General features: G+C 36.1%; 1 protein-coding gene across 1 annotated transcript in view; it reads left to right on the forward strand.

The window, feature by feature from the left end:
- Positions 1 to 20,665, forward strand: part of LOC107566130 (multiple PDZ domain protein) — a 68,825-nt gene that overhangs the window by 24,622 nt on the left and 23,538 nt on the right. Inside the window, exons 11-20 of the mRNA XM_016251507.1 lie at positions 3,659 to 3,805; positions 4,192 to 4,359; positions 5,336 to 5,509; positions 8,015 to 8,224; positions 11,118 to 11,279; positions 12,299 to 12,410; positions 14,635 to 14,833; positions 16,276 to 16,317; positions 18,076 to 18,171; positions 18,268 to 18,363. Of these exons, the coding sequence (XP_016106993.1) occupies positions 3,659 to 3,805; positions 4,192 to 4,359; positions 5,336 to 5,509; positions 8,015 to 8,224; positions 11,118 to 11,279; positions 12,299 to 12,410; positions 14,635 to 14,833; positions 16,276 to 16,317; positions 18,076 to 18,171; positions 18,268 to 18,363 (1,406 nt within the window). The remainder of the gene's footprint in view (positions 1 to 3,658; positions 3,806 to 4,191; positions 4,360 to 5,335; positions 5,510 to 8,014; positions 8,225 to 11,117; positions 11,280 to 12,298; positions 12,411 to 14,634; positions 14,834 to 16,275; positions 16,318 to 18,075; positions 18,172 to 18,267; positions 18,364 to 20,665) is intronic.

Here is a 20,665-nt window from a genome sequence, read left to right on the forward strand (position 1 = left end):
GGATATTCGTAGCAATAGCCAACAATACATTGTATGGGTCAAAATTATACATTTTTCTTTTATGCCAAAAATCATTAGGATATTAAGTAAAGTATATATATTGATCTGTGAGACTTGGATGGTCAAGGGTCGTATATGTGACCCTGGAGCACAAAAGCAGTGTTAAGTCGCTGGGGGATATTTGTAGCAATAGCCAACAATACATTGTATGGGTCACAATTATACATTTCTCTTTTATGCCAAAAATCATTAGGATATTAAGTAAAGATCATGTTCCATGAAGATATTTTGTACATTTCCTACCGTAAATATATCAAAACTTAATGTTTGATTAGTAATATGCATTGCTAAGAACTTCATTTGAACAACTTTAAAGATGATTTTCTCAATATTTAGATTTTTTTGCACCCTCAGATTCCAGATTTTCAAATAGTTGTATCTTGGCCAAATATTGTCCGATCCTAAGATCCAATGGAAAGCTTATTTATTCAGCTTTCAGATGATGTATAAATCTCAATTTCGAAAAATTGACCCTTATGACTGGTTTTGTGGTTCTGGGTCACATATGATCTCAGCATGTGAATGAAGTGTGTATTGAAGGCTAAACTCTGTGTGTGTGTGTGTGTGTGTGTGTGTGTGTGTGTGTGTGTTTTAAACTTTAGCAGTTTGAGTGAAAATTATTTCCACTAAATCCCAGTAAATCCTAAACAAATGAATAAATAAAAATGTACTTAAGATCCGTTTGAACTGAAATCGCTTGCCTGTAACACATTTAATTAAACATGATTTATTTTATTTTTTTGTAGAATTACTGAAATAATAATCTTTGTTTTCAAAGGATTTTTCCAAATTGTAAGAAAAACTGAATATTTGCATACATTTTACAAGAAAATTATTTTCAGTCTTTCTACCTAAAAATGTCATGTACAATAATTTTTATTGTTCGGTTTTTTAATGATTTGAAAGAAAGAAAAACAATGACTTCATACTTTCTAATTGCGTCTCTGTAATCACCTTTTCATAAATAATATTGTTGGGTTTGTCCACTACACAGATTTCACTATCTTTAATTAATTTGGTAATTATGTGTATAATTCGTCATTCGTTTGCTGTCCCCAATATTGCTGTCAAACCGAACACTTTAGAGAAAACTGAGTTTTACAAAAATATGTATTTTTTGTTATTATGTAAATGAGAAGTGCTAGGGTCACATTTCTGCCATGGCAGTTCAAAGATCAAAAATGTGACTGATTATTATATGCAGATTTTTATTATGTGTGCTTAACCGGCCAGCCCTTGTGAAATTTAATTCAGAAACAGTTCATTTATTTCTCTCTTTGTAGATTGAGAGTTAAATCTCTGCCAGCTGGCTTGTTTTGTTAGCAAGACTAAGGCTTATCCAAAATCCACGCAATCACACACTGAAACAAAACCAATCCAACATTAGTGAACTTTTAAAAAGAGTACTTATTACAATATACTTCAAAAGAATATACTTAAGTGCAAACCGAATGTAATGTTTTCAGATACTTAACTGCATTTTAACAGCAAATAAATTATAATATATCATAATTTAAATCTATATTAAATACAATTGAACATACAGTTGAACATAAGGTTGAACTTAAGTATGACTTGAGTATATCTTTATATGTAATTACTTCTATTGTCTTTGAACTATAATATGCTTTAATGTCATTTCTATTGAAACTTGTATGTCATGTACTTAAATATTTGTATGTACACATATGTAATGATGAATTTACAATTTAGTAAGTTTAAAATATCTTAACTTTGTAAGGGAAACAGGTCAATTTAGCGCAAAAGGGAACTATTTTTGATTTTATAGGGAATTTGGACAGAATCACTGTTTTACGGCTGATCATGGAGTCGGCCGGCGATTCGTTGAACGAGCCGTATAACATCAATTCTGCAATGGATATGACAATCTAAAATATAGTGAAAACACTATTAATTAGCACAGTAACAAGATCGGCAGTTTAAGACATTAACTTGTAAGCACAAAACACAAGATACTTCTCTTTTCAATATGCATGAGACTTTTTTGGGATAAATCTAAGACAATATATACTAATCTAACACATGAACACACGCATTCACACAAGTTGCAGGAAGAGAGAAAGTGAGGAAAGAATGAGTTTAAGAAAATGAAAATGTGAACCCCCAGGTTTACAGCACTATGTGCAATTGCATAGATCTGAACAACCATCAATCTCTTAATTAACTCTCGCATTGAGTTCCTCAATGAAGTTCAAATTTATATTAAATGCACCAGTTCAGCTAGGATCTGGAGGTACTTGCGTTGCTCGTTTAGGGGGGAACCTCGTTGTTGAAACTTCTTGTTCTCGTTGCAGAAAGGGTTTCTCAAGTTTGTTGATTTGCTGGAAGTTCAGTAGTCATTGAAGTGAAGTCTTGGGAAGCCAATGGTTGGGCGTTGGCTGAAGATGCGGAGTTGTGGGCTGGTTGAAGTTTTGAGGTGGTCACAGACTCTGAGACATGGCGTTGCAGCAAAACTTCGAACACGAAACTCTCAACAGAAAAGTAAATAAACTGAGAAAAAGAAAGAGAATAAGAGTGTGATGAGACTAGATGGCGTTTCTCCTCATGGTTTTAGAGGAGCTGCAGGCATGTAAGCCAGAGCACGCTCAAAGAGCGCTAAAAAGCAGCGGCAAAAAGCATAAAGCAAAAAGCAATGACTAAAAGCAAAAAGCGGCGGCTAAAAGCCGACAAGGCAAACAGCATAATTTGATGGTGTCCTGAGTATTTAAACCGGGCTGTTGGACACATCCCAAATGGTGTCTTGACCAATTAGACACTGTCTTAGCTTGGGATGTTGTATGTTTCTCCTCCCAATACATAAATCAATACGTTACTTTTTCAGTCACATGGTCCGAATTTTCCCGCTCTTGGATAGAAACGTTTAAAGCATGAATTTCAAACTCATACATACCCAACATGCATATAATCCTATAAACTATTCAATAGTTATTCAAAATACATACACAATAAGTGATTAGGACATGGTAGTCAAATGTGTGGGTTACATACATGATATAGAGTTATGCATAGAAGTGAAAGTTGCTCGTAAGTCCTTTTAGCATAATTTCGGTGCATGTATATAAATGTAAAGGCAGTCGCTCTGCCATTCTGTGAACGAAGCAGAGGTCAAAAGGGGACTAGAGGAAATCTTAGTCTGGTTCTTGTCTCATAGGTGGGGGGAAGTCAATCCGAAGAAAGTCTTTAGCTCATGATTACTATCATGGATTTACATGTGATGGTCATGCTGTGCATCTCTTTGACCATCAGTCTTGGTTACTTGCCCCAAACTTGACTATCTCCTTCCTGAGTCGAGATTATCAATAGGTGTTATTTTGTGTTAATGTTGCAAGCTGTTCAAACTGTGGAGTTGGTTGGTTAGGCTTGCTTCAGACTGGCTGGTGCCTGGATCTGGACAGATTTATGACGGTGTCTTGTTATCCTGGGCCTCTTTGTGGAATTTGGCTCCAATCTGATCAAATCTTAAATTGTCTGATTCACTCTGATACCCTACAACTTTAATTGTACTATTGAATGATGCTACTGAATGAGGGATTTTTAAAGTTTGTGATGTTGTGATTCTGTGTTAATGTGTATTCAGGTGGCTCAAGTGGAGAAGTTCAGTGAGAACAGCGGTTTAGGGATCAGTCTGGACATGTGTGCCGGTCGTCACATCCTCCGCTCAGTGCTTCCTGAGGGACCCGTCGGGCGATCGGGAAAAATCTGTAGTGGAGACGAACTGTTAGAGGTAAAACGCATCCATCGCAAACAACCCACCACCAATATGCATCAAAAAATCAAATTAATACTGGAATTTGATCCAATAAGAATTCTCTTCTGCTCACCAAGGCTGCATTTATTTGATCAAAAATACAGTAGAAACAGTATTATCATGAAATATTATTATACATTTAAAATAGCTGTTTTCTATGTGAATATATTGTAAAATGTAATTTTTTTTCCTGTGATGCGCAGCTGTATTTTCAGCATCATTACATCATTACATGTCTTCAGTGTCACATGATCTTCAGAAATCATTCTAATATGCTGGTTTGCTGCTCAAGAAACATTTCTGATTATTATCAATGATGAAAACAGTTTCATATATTTATAAGTTTGTGTGTGTTTGTTCAGGTGAACGGCATTCCCCTCAGAGGAGAGACTCATAAAGAGGTTGTTGACATTCTGAAAGAACTTCCTGTTTCTGTGACCATGGTCTGCTGTAGACCCGCCCCTCTAATGACTGACAGCCAAACTGACCAATCACAGCCAGAGGATGTGGCCATTGATTCCATAGTTCAGGTACATTAAATTGTTCACTAAATGTAAACCTGTTTAGATTTAATATGTGCGATTAATTATGTAAAGATTAATGTACAGTCAGTCTTTTATTAATCTGATTTTATCCATACCAATAAAATTAAAGTAGAATAAAATGTAAAGAATTGTGTATAATAGCTCTAAGTGTATGTTCATTAATACAAGTACTTATAATATTCATTATTATGTTATCATATAGATATCAATAGACCATAATGGAGTATTTTTAGACATTTAATAACCAATGGTTGAAATACCTCCTATAGAAATCTTTATAATATTTAAGTTTATTTAGAAATGAAATAATACTAAATAATTAAATAGTAAAATTGTTTAATTAAATACTTTATTCATTAAATTATAAGAAATGTATTAAATTATTTAATTAAATTATTTATAAATTAAATTATTTACAATAAAAATAACATCCATTTAAATAACTAATGGTGAAAGAACACTTCATTTCCCCAAATGCTCAAATTTATCCCACATTCTTTATTACTTAACAAGTAGTTTTCCCTGTAAATATTATAAAAGCGCTGAGTATTCGAATTGTTGTTAATCAAATCAGATGTAATTTATTGAATCAAAACTCACTTAGTAGTGAACCAAATTGGCCCGCTGTCAACCTAAATCTGTTTTATAATCATTGTTTTGCAGTGATACATTTATTGTTTTCCATGAGCATGTTAAACGAGCCTGAGTGGTTCAGTCAGACTTTCCTTTGTTGGGATTATATCAGATTACAGTGCACCATTATAATCTCTGAACATCTCGAGTCGCTCTGAGAGGACAGACCTTCATGCTCAAATGCATTCCATGGGTTAGCTATCAATAAAAGCTGTACATTTTGCATCCACCCTGTTACATATGCTAAAGTAAGGTGATGTCTTATGCTTCTGAACAATTATTAGGGATTTTATTAGAATGAAACGTTTTGTTCATCTCGCTTGTGTAGGTGCCGGGTGAGTTTGAGGATTTCCTGGTCTCTGGTGAATTAGAGGACAGCCTGAAAGATCATGTGACTAAAGAGCCCACTGGAACGCCGTTAGCGATGTGGGAAACAGAGATACAGGACATTGAACTAGAGAAAGGAGAGAGCGGACTGGGCTTCAGCATTCTGGATTATCAGGTGGGAGAGTGGGAGGAGCGTTCTAAATTTAGACCACCACATATGAATGGGAGGAGCACTTTATCTATTCATTTATTTATTTTTCACACACTCGTGTGTTTGTCCAAGGTCAGCCCTTGTGCTGGGCTAGGTTCCCGTGTGTAGTGATTCCCTTTCAGGTGATCCCACATGTGTATTCTTCCACGGTACATGCTTCCCTCACGGTGAGCCTGTGTAATCTCCACATAATACCTCCTATACGCAGGATGTGGCTTCCGTAGCGTTCCCCAACTCGGGTAACTCATGCAAACTTTTCCTCAGCGAAAAACTGAATGTGCGACTGCACGCGCTCTCCTTGTATACCCGCGCTGCGTGGCAGGGTGAGCGACGCAAAGCTCGCACACCAACACTTATTGGCTTGTTTTGTTAACACTCTAAGTTAATTGGGCTCTCTGGCGAGATCCCCGATTCGTCAGTCACTGACGTAATGTCTCCGTTCCCTCCTTCAGGGAATGACGGTCACATACGTAACCAATACGTTAGTTGACATGTAGTTGCAAATTAATGGGAGTTAGTCGACATGTAGATGAAAATTAATTTGAGTTAGTCGACATGTAGTTGCAAATTAATGGGAGTTAGTTGACATGTATTTGCAAATTAAAGCTGCAGTCCATAACTTTTTTTGGTTACAAATTAAACGAAAACAATTTTTGAGCAAGTACATAACCAGCCAGTGTTCAAAACTATAGCCTTACTTTAGCCCGACTCACAACGGTAAGCTTATAATAATGTTTTCTAATTTGAGTGGTACTGGTAGGAATTAATGGGAAATTTTAGCATGTTGCCGCGCCATTACGTCTGTAAACATAAAGATTGAGTGCTAGTAGGCTATCGCGTGTGAAGATGCTGCAGGTGGCGGATCATTTATAGCCTTTTCTTACAGCAGCTGGAATAATTAAATGTATCATTTTGATGGCGTATTGTAATCCAAAAAGGTTTATGTGTTTATGAAACACAAGTGACTGAAATTAAATTATACTCCAGTTTTAAATGTGCATCTGATTACAGATATGTGGGATTACACAAATGTTGTGTTTTAAAGAGAACCAGTTCTAAAGAATAATTTGCTTTTTGGGTTAAAATAGTTTCTTTATATGAAATTCGAGTGGTATGACAATTAGAGATTATACTGTACAGAAATTGAAATCTACATGAAGCGTTACATACACGTAGTCACGCAATGCTGATGTTGTTAACATGAACAATTTGAGAAAAAGTATAACAGTAATAATAAATTGTGGTTTGATTTGATATGAGCTAATTAACCGATCATTAGATTTAATCACCATTGTAGCGCGATTTATTGTAATGCATTTTTCCTCAGTTGGTCAGAACAAAAGTGGCAGACTTGTTACTTGCTGTTCGGATGACAATATTTGGTGAAAATTCTTATTTTTGTCACATATTCCTAGACGTAGGCTAGAATATGTGATTCCTAAGTACGGTATCCACACTGGTGTGGTGACTGACAGCCACACATACTCCTCAAAACATTAGATTTATCCGCACGCTGGAGCCAAGCTGGTGCGCAACCCACGCAAGGAAGATAATTCTGTAAATAACTGCAATTGCAGGTTTCAAACAGAGATGGCGACAAAGAGACAAAACTTACAGACTGCAGCTTTAATGTGAGTTAGTTGACATGTAGTTGCAACTTAATGAGAGTTAGTTGACATGTAGTTGCAAATTAATGGGATTTAGTTGACATGTAGTTGAAAATTAATGCAAGTTAGTTGACATGTAGTTGCAACTTAATGAGAGTTAGTTGACATGTAGTTGCAAATTAATGGGATTTAGTTGACATGTATTTGCTAATTAATGAGTTAGTCCACATGTAGTTGCAAATTAATGTTAGTCGACATGTAGTTGCAAATTAAAGAGAGTTAGTTGACATATAGTTGCAAATTAATGGGATTTAGTTGACATGTAGTTGAAAATTAATGCAAGTTAGTCGACATGTAGTTGCAAATTAAAGAGAGTTAGTTGACATATAGTTGCAAATTAATGGGATTTAGTTGACATGTAGTTGAAAATTAATGCAAGTTAGTCGACATGTAGTTGCAAATTAATGAGGGATAGTTGAAATGTAGTTGCAAATTAATAAAAGTTAGTTGATATAAATTGGAGTTATCTGACATGTAGTTGCAAATGAATGTTAGTCTAAACGTAGTTGCAAATTAATGCGAGTTAGTCAACATGTAGTTGCAAATTAATGAGAGTTAGTTGACATTTGAAAATTAATGAGAGTTAGTTGACGTACTTGCAAATGAATGGGAATTAGCTGACATGTTGCAAATTAACAGGAATTAGTTGACTTGTAGTTGCAAATTAACGGGAGTTAGTTAACATGATGTTGAAAAGTTACTTATAGCTAGTAAAATGTCTAAAGAGGCCTACTGAAATAAAGTAAAACCAATCATGTTAATGTTATACTCACTTTGCGTGTGTGTGTTCATATGTGTACAGGACCCAATGGACCCGCTCAAGACAGTAATAGTGATTAGGTCGTTAGTTCCCGACGGCGTAGCAGAGCGAGACGGACTCTTGTTGCCAGGAGACCGTCTCATGTATGTCAACAACATCAACCTGGAGAGCGCCAGTTTGGAGGAAGCAGTGCAGGCTCTGAAGGGAGTGAACATGGGCACCGTCCGCATCGGGGTGGCCAAACCCCTGCCCGTAAGAAATACTATCCTCTAGTTTCTAAAGCAGCTTTTTTCTCTGTACAATTTTGTGTTATTGAAACCCGTGGCTGCAGTAACGGGATTCCTTTGCAGGTTCTTTGAATATTTCATGAAGCGGGTCTGTAGTCCTTTAAGGCCTCAGGAAATGAAATCTTCTTGGAGGAGCGTGTCTGTATCTTTGTGAAGAGCTCTCAGGGGCTGTAGTTTATCTTAACCTCTTCAACTTTCCAAGGCTGTTATCTCGGCTGCATTATTATGGGATTGTGTGCACATTTTGGCATCTTTCCTTCTTTTTCTCCTCCGATGCCTTGAGGTTTTGGAGCGTGCGGTGGGTTGTCAAGTTTAGTGCAGGTCATCTGATCAGGCCTTTTTTTTCTGAAGATTTAATCTCACGAGAGGCCTTTAGACTGCATGAGCATGCAGACGCTTTTGTTCTGCTCTCTCAAGAGCGATAGGGTAACATCACCTCTTAATATGGTTCAAATGACACACTTCCAAGAAGCGGAATGAAAACGGAGAAAGCATTTCTTCCTATTTACCTTTGCACATCAAATCTTCAACGTGATCATCTGTTTTAATGATGCCAAAATCAACAAACAAACGATTCAGCTCGCTAACCAACCTTGCACTACTAACATGCAAAGTGATTTCTAACCAAATCAAATCACATTCAGTCTTTTATTGTGATCTTGGGCTGGGTGTTATGATGAAATGAGATTCTGCTGTAGCACAGTAAATATATATCTTTACAGCATCAGTATGCAGGACCGCTTTTGCATTATTGCATAAAGCATCATAAAAACAAAAAACAGTGTGAAAATACAGAGTAGACTTGTCTCAAACAATTCAAGATGTTTATGCTACTGTTTATATAGTACATTTCAGCAAACTGAATAATGAGTGATTTCAACCAATTAAAATCAACATACATAATATTTTAAATTTAAAAGAGAAAATGCAGTTATATGCTGCCATATATTTATTTATTTGATATATTTTTAAATGAATTTTTTTTTTTTTGTGTGGAAGAATATTTACACAGCTCTTTACCATAAAATTATTTTCTGAAAAAGATGTCAACATTTTAAAAGACTTTAAAAAAAAAAGAAGTAGAAATCATTCTAATATGCTGATCTGCTGCTCAAGAAACATTTCTGATTATTATCAGTGTTGAAAACAGTTGTGCTGCACAATATTTTTGTGGAAACTCTGATATTTTTTTATTTATTTCAGGATTCTTTGATGAATAGAAAGTTCAAAAGAACAGCATTTATTTGAAATATAAATCTTTTTTTAACATTATAAATGTCTTTACTATCACTTTTGATCAATTTAATGCAATAAAAGTATTGTTTTCCTTAAAGAATAATCTTTCAGACCTCAAGCTTTTCTAAGTATATGGAATTTATACAGTTGCCATGTTAAACAGTTCCTCATTCTGGTCATAACACCCAGGCTTAGTGTGATCTGCTCATCATCAGAGAATGAACATGTTTAGAGAGGTGACACTTCCCTGTCTTCACAGACTGAGGATGAAGATGGCTCTTCCTCCTTCATCTTCTCGGCTCTGCTGCTGATGGAGGGCTGTGATGAGGATGAGGAGGATGAAGCTGTGTTCCGTGCTGAGCCTGCAGTGGTCAGTGCTCATAAAACACAACCAAAGCATTCTTCTGGAAAGCATGTTATTAGTGCAACGTTCTGTAGGAGCAACGATATATCAGCGATTATAAGAGGCAGACACTGTTTTTTGGGGGGGAGGTGGGGTGAAAAATTGCAATCAATTGAAGAAAAAAAAGTATTATGACATAAGTGGTCTTTGTTTGCTTTAAGTAAAGTAACATAATTAACATGGCAAGATATGAGACTTATAATACATTATAACTATGAGAAATATAATCCATTGTAACTTAAGTGGATGCAACATGTTCTTGTGTTCTATAAATCATCATACTCTTAAAAGCTATAACCATAAATAAGTAAATATCATAATACATTCAAATTGTTCTTATGAATATTCATGAGATGATTTCAAAAGTTTTTTTTATAATGCATTATGCATTCATTATAATACCTTAAGAATACCCGTATAAGGTATTATAAATACGGGCTTCATAGAAAGTGTTACCAATTTTTTTTATTTTTCATTAAAAAATGTACAATATATACATTATTTTGGAGAATTATTTTATGGTAAGTAGCTGTGTAAATTCAATATTCTTCAAAAATGACTTTGCAATATTCTTTCTGAACTTCAATTTCAATTCATGTTCAATGATACCATGCGTGTCTCTTGATAAGATTAGATTAAAATTGCAATTTTTCAGCACTCTGCACCTAACCACTCACAACACGGATACTGTGCAGATCTTAAACTATGTCAACATATGATATAGTCCATTAATATGATGTTCATTGTAATGTATAATGTATATAATGTATAATGTACATTACCCTTATAATGTATTCTAAATATGGGCTTCATAGAAAGTGTTACCAGAAATGTTAGTCCAAGCTTAGCATGTGATGCACGTGGAATGAAATGAGAACTTCCCACAATATTTATTTATTATTATTTTTATTTTTTGTGGAACTCAAAAAGACACATATTGAAGAATAATTAGACATCCCTTTACCATACAATTATATTCCAAAAAATATTGCACTTTTTTTTTGTCTTAACAGCTATATGTCAGCATTTATAAGCACCATTTTTGGGATGAATAAATTAACATTTTAGTCCAAGATAAGCAAGATACACATGTGGCATCATTGAAAATGTAATAAAATTGAAGTCTGATTTTTGGGGGGTTATCCTATCAAACAATGTGAAATGTAGCACATTTTTTGTAGCCTTTAGAAAACTATAATTTCTCTGATGTTATGTCCAGATCGACTCCAGTGATTTGGACCTGTCTGATGAAAAGGCATTTGAGCGTCATTTTCTGGAGGAGGAGGAGGAAGAGATGCTGCAGTCGATGATCGCTGAACACGGCAGTATCTGCAGCGCTGATCTGACCTATCAGAAGAACAGACCCGCCTCCTCACCGAAGGTGAACAGAGTCAGCAACCAATCAGATTCAAACATAAACATTTCATGCCCAATCAAATGATATCTTAAACTTGGCTTACACTGACCAATCAAATACAGCCTTAAATTATTTAGTAAACCTACACAGATTTAGTCAACTGTTTTATCTTTCACCGCCCTTGTGAAAAATAAGCATATTTTTAATAACAGTACTTAAATACAATTAGCTGAGTGTTTTTCACCCACTTGAGTACATATTTATACTGTATGTAATTTCATAATTACTTCTATTGTCTTTGAAATATGGTTAAAGTACTGCTGAATGTACTGACAAGCATTTATGATCAACTAAAATATACTTTAATATAATTTCTATTGAAACTTGTGTGTCATGTATTTAAATTTATAATGATGAAGTTGCAATTCAGTACATTTAAAATACTGTACATTAAACAATTTAAATGTAATATCGACTAAAAGTTAAAATGATAATCAAGTACTTTCCATGTGCTTTAGTATGTTAGCCTACACATCAAAATAAGTGTACTTCTTTAAAACACCATGAAAGATTATTAAAACACAATGTGTATTTTAATGTACTTTAAATTAAAACTTTTAATTTGGCATTAATACAAAGGTCACTTTTTAAAAGTGTACTTAAGTGTGTTAAGAAACAGTCATGAGAGTGTCTCTCTTTAAGTCACTTACGTGGGCTTTTATTTCATTAATATTGTATTAGCTGTAACTACAGATTTTGTAAATGCATTTAATGCATTTCTTTTCCACCGATGTAACAGTTTTAGAAGAATGTTTTTTGACATAAAAAAATTGTTAATAATAATAATAATAATAGCATTTTTAAATTTGATCAGAACAATTGCAATTATATTTTTTCCCAAATCGTGCTGGCATCAAACTGAACCCTCTCAGAATACCTTTATATTAGACCCTCAGAATCCCGCTCATCCTGCTGACCTCTTTCTTCTCTCGCTGTCCTTGACTTCAGTCTTTGATGAGGATTCTGACCTTTTCTCCTCTCAGGAGGAGGATTTGCTTCCAGACAAACCGGCGGACGAGACCCAGCAGCTAAACGGCGCTGCGGCGAGCAGCTTCGAGAGGACCATCACTGTGGTCAAGGGCACCTCCAGTCTGGGTATGAGAACGTGTTCGTCAAACAGAAGCACACTTTAGTACGCTTTTAAAAAGGAAATAATATACTTTTAAAAGAATAGGCTGAATGTAATGTTTTCAGACACTTAATTGCATGTTAATTGCAATTAAATAAAAATTTATTACAGTTTAAATTTATATTGAATGCAGTTAGTTGAACTTTAGAGTGATTTTGACTCACTTACATAGGACTTCACTTTATATGTAATTTCTAGGAGTTATATGTATTTTTTAAGTTATATGTAACTTCAGTTCAGACTACATTTACTGTAATGTTAATTGTCAATGTTTACTCATTTGATCAAACTGAGTATTGATTTAAAAATAGAATATAATTTTTTATATATATATATATATATATATATATATATATATATAATTAAGAGAGGCCTCGGTATCGGTATCGGTATCTGTGATTTTTGCTTTCATTTATAGTACTTATTTAAAAGATGCCATTATACAGAAATGTAAAATATCAATATTTAATTATATTATATTATAATATAAAGCAATTTTTATAATATAAAAATGTTTGTTTCTACATTCATTTGGAGGCTCAGTGTGAAAATATATTTATGATTATTAGTTTTATTTATTAATTGACAGCACTAGTAATTTCTTAAATACTTGACTACTAAAATACTAAAACACCGTCTACTTTAATATCATATCAATTGAAAATATTATTAAAACATAATTTAAAATGCACTTTAAAATAACACTTTTATTTCATTAATATTATATTTTCTGCAAGTGCAGTCTTGTGCAAAGGTAAATGTGACCTCACTTTAAAACAGGGCCGTATGAAGGGAATATTTCTCGCTGTATGCATGCAGCAGGTGATGTGATGAGAGGTTTTCCCCAGCCGCTGATTTCACTAATGATTGTGATGTGGATTTGGCCGTGGGATCGTGCAGAAGCAGTTTGGGATGGTTTTATCCCGGAGCAGCAATTCAAAGCCGTCTGCTTTGCCCATATATGCTATTAGGATATTAAAATTTCAGCTGAGGGAAATCTTGCATTCCTGTGAGTCTGCTTAACAGCGCTTTAGATCCACACTCGGCTTTACCGTCACAGGTGTTAATGAACTCCCATTCTTGATCTAGAAGACTGCAAATTAAAATGCATTTAAGTTCCTGGCAGATGATTTTTTACATCCACTACTAAGTGCTCCTCACGGTAGACCAAGATAACCATGCGGTACTCTAATAAACATAAATATATGCAGGTAAATCAGTTAATTTTACATTTCACTTTAGCTATAGTGTACCGATACTGATACCGATACTCTGTAGGAACTATGTGCAGAGGTTCATAATCCACTCTATAATGTACTTCATTTATATATTATATTATATATTAATATATAGTATATTAGTAATCAATGTTTGAAATGCTACCTATATAATTTTGTACTTAATTTGACTAAAAAATGCAATTAAAAAAAATTTATATACTCAAATATCAAGTCTAAAATAAATGTAATGTAAATGTAAACAAATAAGGCAATAAATAGGCATCATAGGTTAAAATATAATGTATAGTCATAAAATTGTTGCTGTGTTGAATTTATTTGAATTGTGGGTTAGTAAAACCTTCCCGTCAATTACTTCAAATTCTAACCCCAATTCTAATTTGTGGTTTTATTCATCAATTAAAACTAATAAAAATATTTTTGTTAATTGAAATGAAGCTTAAAAAAATTAAATATAAGTTTTATATGAAAAACTTAAACTAAAAAAATATAATAAAAAATTAAAATTTGAAAAGTTGCTTTGGCAATTAAAAATATTAACAAATAATAATTAAAATGTATGTAATACTAAATTAACGCTGATTGCAATAGGGTGCATGGCCAATTCAATTCACCTTTCTTTGTAATGACAGCAATGTGATTTTCCATGAAAATTTGCATCTTTATTTTCAATAAATATCAGATCATATTTACAAAATGTCCAATAATAAATTCCAGCATCTCTTAAACATAGTTTATTAAATTGTGCTGGTTTAAGATGACTTAGAAAATGATATTGCTCCACAAACACTTATGAAGACATTTTTAGGGTCAACCTTGAATGCATTATAGAATTTTTTTATCCAAAGCAAATTTTAGAAACCGTATATTGGTTTTTTAATTTACATTTCTTGCCATGAAAACAGCCAAGGAAGCTGCGTGGCATTAAAACGTCCGGTCGCATGTGTTGCAGGAATGACGGTGTGTGCACTGAAGGACGGGCCCGGGATGCTGATCCGCAGCATCATTCACGGCGGCTCCATCAGCAGAGACGGCCGGCTCGGGGTCGGGGACCTGATTCTGGCCATCAACGGAGAACCGACGGGAAACCTGACCAATGCTCAGGCGCGAGCCATGCTGCGCAGACACTCTCTGATCGGACCAGACCTGGGGTGAGATGCTCAAACACACACACACACACACACTCACACTCATACACACACACAAACACACACACACACACACACACACACACACACAGAGACACATTTTTAGGGTCAACCTTGAATGCATTATAGAATTTTTTTATCCAAAGCAAATTTTAGAAACCGTATATTGGTTTTTTAATTTACATTTCTTGCCATGAAAACAGCCAAGGAAGCTGCGTGGCATTAAAACGTCCGGTCGCATGTGTTGCAGGAATGACGGTGTGTGCACTGAAGGACGGGCCCGGGATGCTGATCCGCAGCATCATTCACGGCGGCTCCATCAGCAGAGACGGCCGGCTCGGGGTCGGGGACCTGATTCTGGCCATCAACGGAGAACCGACGGGAAACCTGACCAATGCTCAGGCGCGAGCCATGCTGCGCAGACACTCTCTGATCGGACCAGACCTGGGGTGAGATGCTCAAACACACACACACACACACACTCACACTCATACACACACACAAACACACACACACACACACACACACACATGCAGAGACTCACACACACACACACACACACACACACACTCACAGAGATTCACACACACTCACAGAGATTCGCACACACACACACACTCACATAGATTCACACAGACACATACACATGCACACACACATGCAGAGATTCACACTCACACTCACACACACACACACACACACACACACACTCACAGAGATTCACACACACTCACAGAGATTCGCACACACACACACACTCACATAGATTCACACAGACACATACACATGCACACACACATGCAGAGATTCACACACACACACACACACATGCAAAGATTCACACACACACTCACAGAGATTCACACATACACATGCACACACACACACACATGCAGAGATTCACACACACACACACTCACTCACACACATACACACACACACATTCATTCTGAAAACATAGCAATAAATTACAGTTTACTATATATTCCCATAGAAAACAGAACAGTTATTTTCAATTGTAATAATATTTCACAATTTGACTTTACTTTTGATCAAATAAATACAGCCTTGGTGAGCAGAAGAGACCTTTTTAAAAAACATTACCCACTCCAAACTGTACAGTCGGTGTATCTAGCTTGTCAGCCAGGGTTACATTTCGGTGGCACTTCAAGCTTGAGTCGTTCCAATGGAAGAAAAATCCATTATAATGGAGTTTATGTACAATCAGGGCATATTTTAAGGGTGCTGCCAATTCAATAGAGCCGTCAACCTCAGCAGAACTCAGGATTTACGTTCACAATAAAAGGTGAAACAGACAGTCATAAAACAAGGCTTATCAGTGCCCAGCGGTGATCCAGAGCTTGTTCTAGCTGCAGTGAGTCGCTTTATTCTGCCTCCCGCTGCCAGCGGCGTCTGTGTCCGTAAACTGCTCTTCACGTTTCCAGATCCACAGGTGCTGCGGGGGAAGAGCTGAGCCCCGTCTCTGTGTGAGTACTGCCTTCATCACGCTGTCTGTCCTCGCTCCCTGCTTGCATTCGTTTTGTTCTGTCGCTGCAGAGGTTTTGGAGGATATGATTGTTCGGGCCGCCCGCAGCCCTGCTTCCATTCTCCTCTAATCGCAAAGACTGGAAGCAGTTCTGTCCTCATTTACTCACCCTCACGTCAGTCCAAACCTGTGTGAGCTGCTTTCTTCTGCTCAATGCATTATTGGGTCCTTTCTGTTCTGCAGTACCTTTTTGTGTACCCTACTTTAGTTAACATGAACTAAGAATGAGCAACACTTCTACAGCATTTATTAATCTTAGCTAATGTTAATTTCAACATTTACCAATGCATTATTCAAATCAAAAGTTGTGCTTGTTAACATTAGTTAATGTGCACTGTGAATTAACATGAACTAACAGTGAACGACTGTATTTTCATTAACTACCATTAACAAAGATTAATGTTAAAATACAGGAATAATCAATTAAATAATAATAATAATAATCAGTGTTGTATATAATATTATACACAAAGATATACTGTTGGAATTAGAAAGCAGTAAAAACTTTTATAATGCTAAAAAAAGATTTCTATTTCACATAAATGCTGTTACAATTATTAAACTATTATTATTAAAATATTAAGCAGCACAGTTGTTATGAACATTGATGAAATACTGAAGCCTGGAGTAATGGATGCTGAAAATTCACTAATCATTTATACTAATGACAGTAATTACATTTTTCGAGAGAGTCAACCTACAAATGGCTTCCTTGTGGCATACTTGTAGGTTTATCTTCACATTAAGCTGCGATGGGATATATTAAGGTAAATTTGAATTGTACTGCATAGTAGGTTTGACCCTACTAATGTAAAACACTCATTCCAGTCAAACTCAAAGATGCTGCGCTTCCTCATCAAGCAGCGTTTGAGCAGGTTGTTGTTTCCTTGGTAACATGCATTCGTGTTCTCAAGAGGCTGTCGTTCATCGTTAACATTTCAGGCCGTCGTTTCCTCCTAACATGGTGTGTATTGTGTTGCTCATCTTTGACTAACATCTCTCTCATGTCAGTGATTTGATTTCCAGCCATCGATTGTCATTCATTAATGAAGCGTTTTCACTGAACATGTGGATAATGAATATTTGATTCACATCGATGTGCCGTGACTCCTAATGTCTTGATCTCTCCGCCTGCATGCATGAATTGTTCAAAACAAGGTTTGATTTTCCTCCATTAGATCTGTCATCTTCACTTACAGTCAACTGATGAAGCAAACAAACTATTTCTGTTTTGACTCCTGATCCGGAAACATGAAAATTCAAGCTAAATTATCAGGCTCGCTGTTGAGTCAGATTTTTTTTGGTTTGAATTTTTGGATGCAATGCAATGCAAAAAAAAAAATGTCTTGTTGTGGGGCATTCATTTACTAACCTGTAAAACACCGGCTGCTGTTGACAATCACATGATTGATGAATGATTTCACCTTGGGCAGACTATATCACATATATTACCCACTTCAGAAAAACAAGATGTGCATCAATGCCAGTTTAGCTCAATTGAATGCATTTGTTGCATAATGTTGATTGACTCACTTTTGCATTTTTGGAAACTATTTTCTGTGGCCATTAAGTCACAAATGCTGTTGATTGAGTTTAAGTTGGGAGATTCCTTTGGAGTTTGATTCCGCCAGTGTTGATGACAGGTCTGATGAGTCAAATGTCATCATAGCTTATGAATCTTATGATTATGTGTGTGCAGAATCACGTATGTTCCTGCAGAATATTTAGAGGAATACAGGGCGAGCCAGCAGCTCCAGAGTGATGATCTCTCTGATGGCAAAAACAACACTCAACAGTACGTACTTCACTCACACTTCATCCTGTCAGCTCTCATTGACTCGTAGAGCTGTAAAATGGACATGAAATGAGAGCTTTGTGTTTGTGTGTTTAGTCAGACGGCCTCAGATCTTCCAGAGAGAGAAGATGGAGAGGGACAGGAGAGTGAACGACAGACAGCAGCTTCCAACAGCTGGAATCTAGCAAGGAGGTGAGGACAGATCAATAAGTTGCATGTGATTGAAAAACATGGGCATATCTATTAGGAACCGGTTTCTGTTAGTATTCTTATTATACTTCCTCATTGGAGCCAAATTTGGTGCGTTCATTAGGGAAGGTCTGAACATCAATCTGACCAATTTTGGGCACTCTGACTCGAACCCTCTAGGGCCACCGTAAGTCTAAAATTGGGCTTTTCATATAATTGTATGACCTATTTACAGTCTTCAGATTTTTGATGAAATATGCTGTGTGCTATAAACAGATTATTTATTTATTTATTTTTGAAACAGACAAAAAATATGTTGATAATACATATAATATATAATATATATCCATCCATTCTCCAAACTACATGTCTTATGAAGGATCACATACATTTTGCATTCGCAAATGTATTTTCTTGCTCCTTTAAGTACATTTGCAAATATATTATGATATCCGAAGGCTTAAAAAATTTATTTTGTAATTTTTTTGTTCTGGCCAAAATATATTTTTAAAATATGCTACATATATGTTGTAAACCATGCAGGTTAATATGTACTGTCAATTATTTTTTTAACAAAATACTATATATATATATATATATATATATATATATATATAAATTTTTTTTTTATATTTTTTTTTCATGAGGCAAGCATGAGACGATTTCGTGTGTGTTCGTTCACCTGATCGGGAAGTTGCAGTGACAGAAACTGTGACATTCCAGATAAAGTTTGAAAGGAGTAAAGCCTGTGTTAATGCTATTGAGAAAGTTTAAATTGAACAGTTATTGCTGACAGCCTAAAATAGAGATGAACAATCAGTATTTTAGTATCGCTGCAATACCTTTTCATTAATTGTTTTTATTATTATTTTGATTAAAAAAAAATATTAGTAATTTTTTTGTGTTGTCATTTTTATTTTGTAATTTTTTAAAATATGCATATGCAATTTTTATATATGCAGACATATATATATATATATATATATATATATATATATACAATTTATTTATTTATTCATTTTTGCCATATGGATAGTGGCACATATTTATCAAAAATGATTAAAAAAAAATTTAATAAATAACTTGGCCTAAATTTAAAACTCTGGATTTTCATTGCCATTTGTTGTTTTAAACCTGTCCTGCATCTTTCATCAGATCTTCCCCTGATTTTGGCCTGATAATAAGAGACTCAGCTGGCAAAAATATTATCACAAGGAACAACGTTGACTGAAAATGGCCATCAGATGTGGCACTTTATACATTCATATTTTTCTCACCAAATATTGTCTCAGTATTGGATCAAATATTGGATTTTCAAACCATGCCTGACCGAAGTTATTGAATGTTTTGAATACTGAATATTGAATTGAATCAAAAGGTTTTGAATCAAATCCCGCATGGCACTGAATTTGAACCTCTGGTACAAAATGTTAGTTCCTCTTCAGGAACTCGAGCTGCGTCGACAAACGCTAGGGGAACGCCTTCCGCGATCCACGCTCTGAATCGTATGTGAAATCAGTCCAATAGCTGAACGGGACGTCACGGCGGATGACGTCATGACCAGGAAGCTATAAAAGCACGTGCGGCGGAGCCCGCGTCAGCTTTCTGTCATTCAGCGAAGCGCTCTGTGTGTGTCAGTCATATTTATTGTTGTCTGTCTATTTTCGGTAAAAGTCTTATAAGCAGCTATGTCTAAAGCCCACGCTAAGACAAAGCATGCAAAGGGGTGCAAGCCACGTTATAGGTTGTGTGTTCCTCCCTGCCCACGTTATATCACGAGTGGGGATACACACAGCCTGTGCGTGGTTTGTTTGGGAGCAAAGCACGCAGAGTCGGCTCTTGAGGGGGCCGGCTGCCCGCATTGCGAGCGCCTCCCACTGCGTACGCTTCGCTCCCGGAGGGCTCTCTTTGAGGAGGGAGCCTTCGCCAGCGTTCCTCGCGGTGCTGGCCCCGCTTCCGTCGAGTCGGAGCGGCGGTTGCATTCGTGGGGTTCGCAGTTGGATCTGGCGGAGGGAATGGAGACGGGCGAGTCCCTATCTCCTTCCTCACCCACCGGATCCAGTGCCCGATCTCTGGGTTCGGAAGCCCGTTCTGCGGCTACTTCCTCCCGGGGTGGCGGCTCGACACTTCTCCTGTCTTCCTCCGAGGAGGTTGACGTGGAGGGCGTCGAAGAGGTTTCCCCCCCTCAATCACCCCAGTATGAGGAGCTAGTGGAGGTGCTTACTCGTGCCGCGGCCAAGTTAAGAATCGATTGGCCCGCCGAGAAGCAGGCCGAGCCGCAGCGAAGTAAGCTTGATGAACGCTT

Source organism: Sinocyclocheilus grahami, unplaced genomic scaffold (genome assembly GCF_001515645.1).
Source record: "Sinocyclocheilus grahami isolate Dianchi unplaced genomic scaffold, SAMN03320097.WGS_v1.1 scaffold1049.1, whole genome shotgun sequence".
Classification (NCBI taxonomy): domain Eukaryota; kingdom Metazoa; phylum Chordata; class Actinopteri; order Cypriniformes; family Cyprinidae; genus Sinocyclocheilus; species Sinocyclocheilus grahami.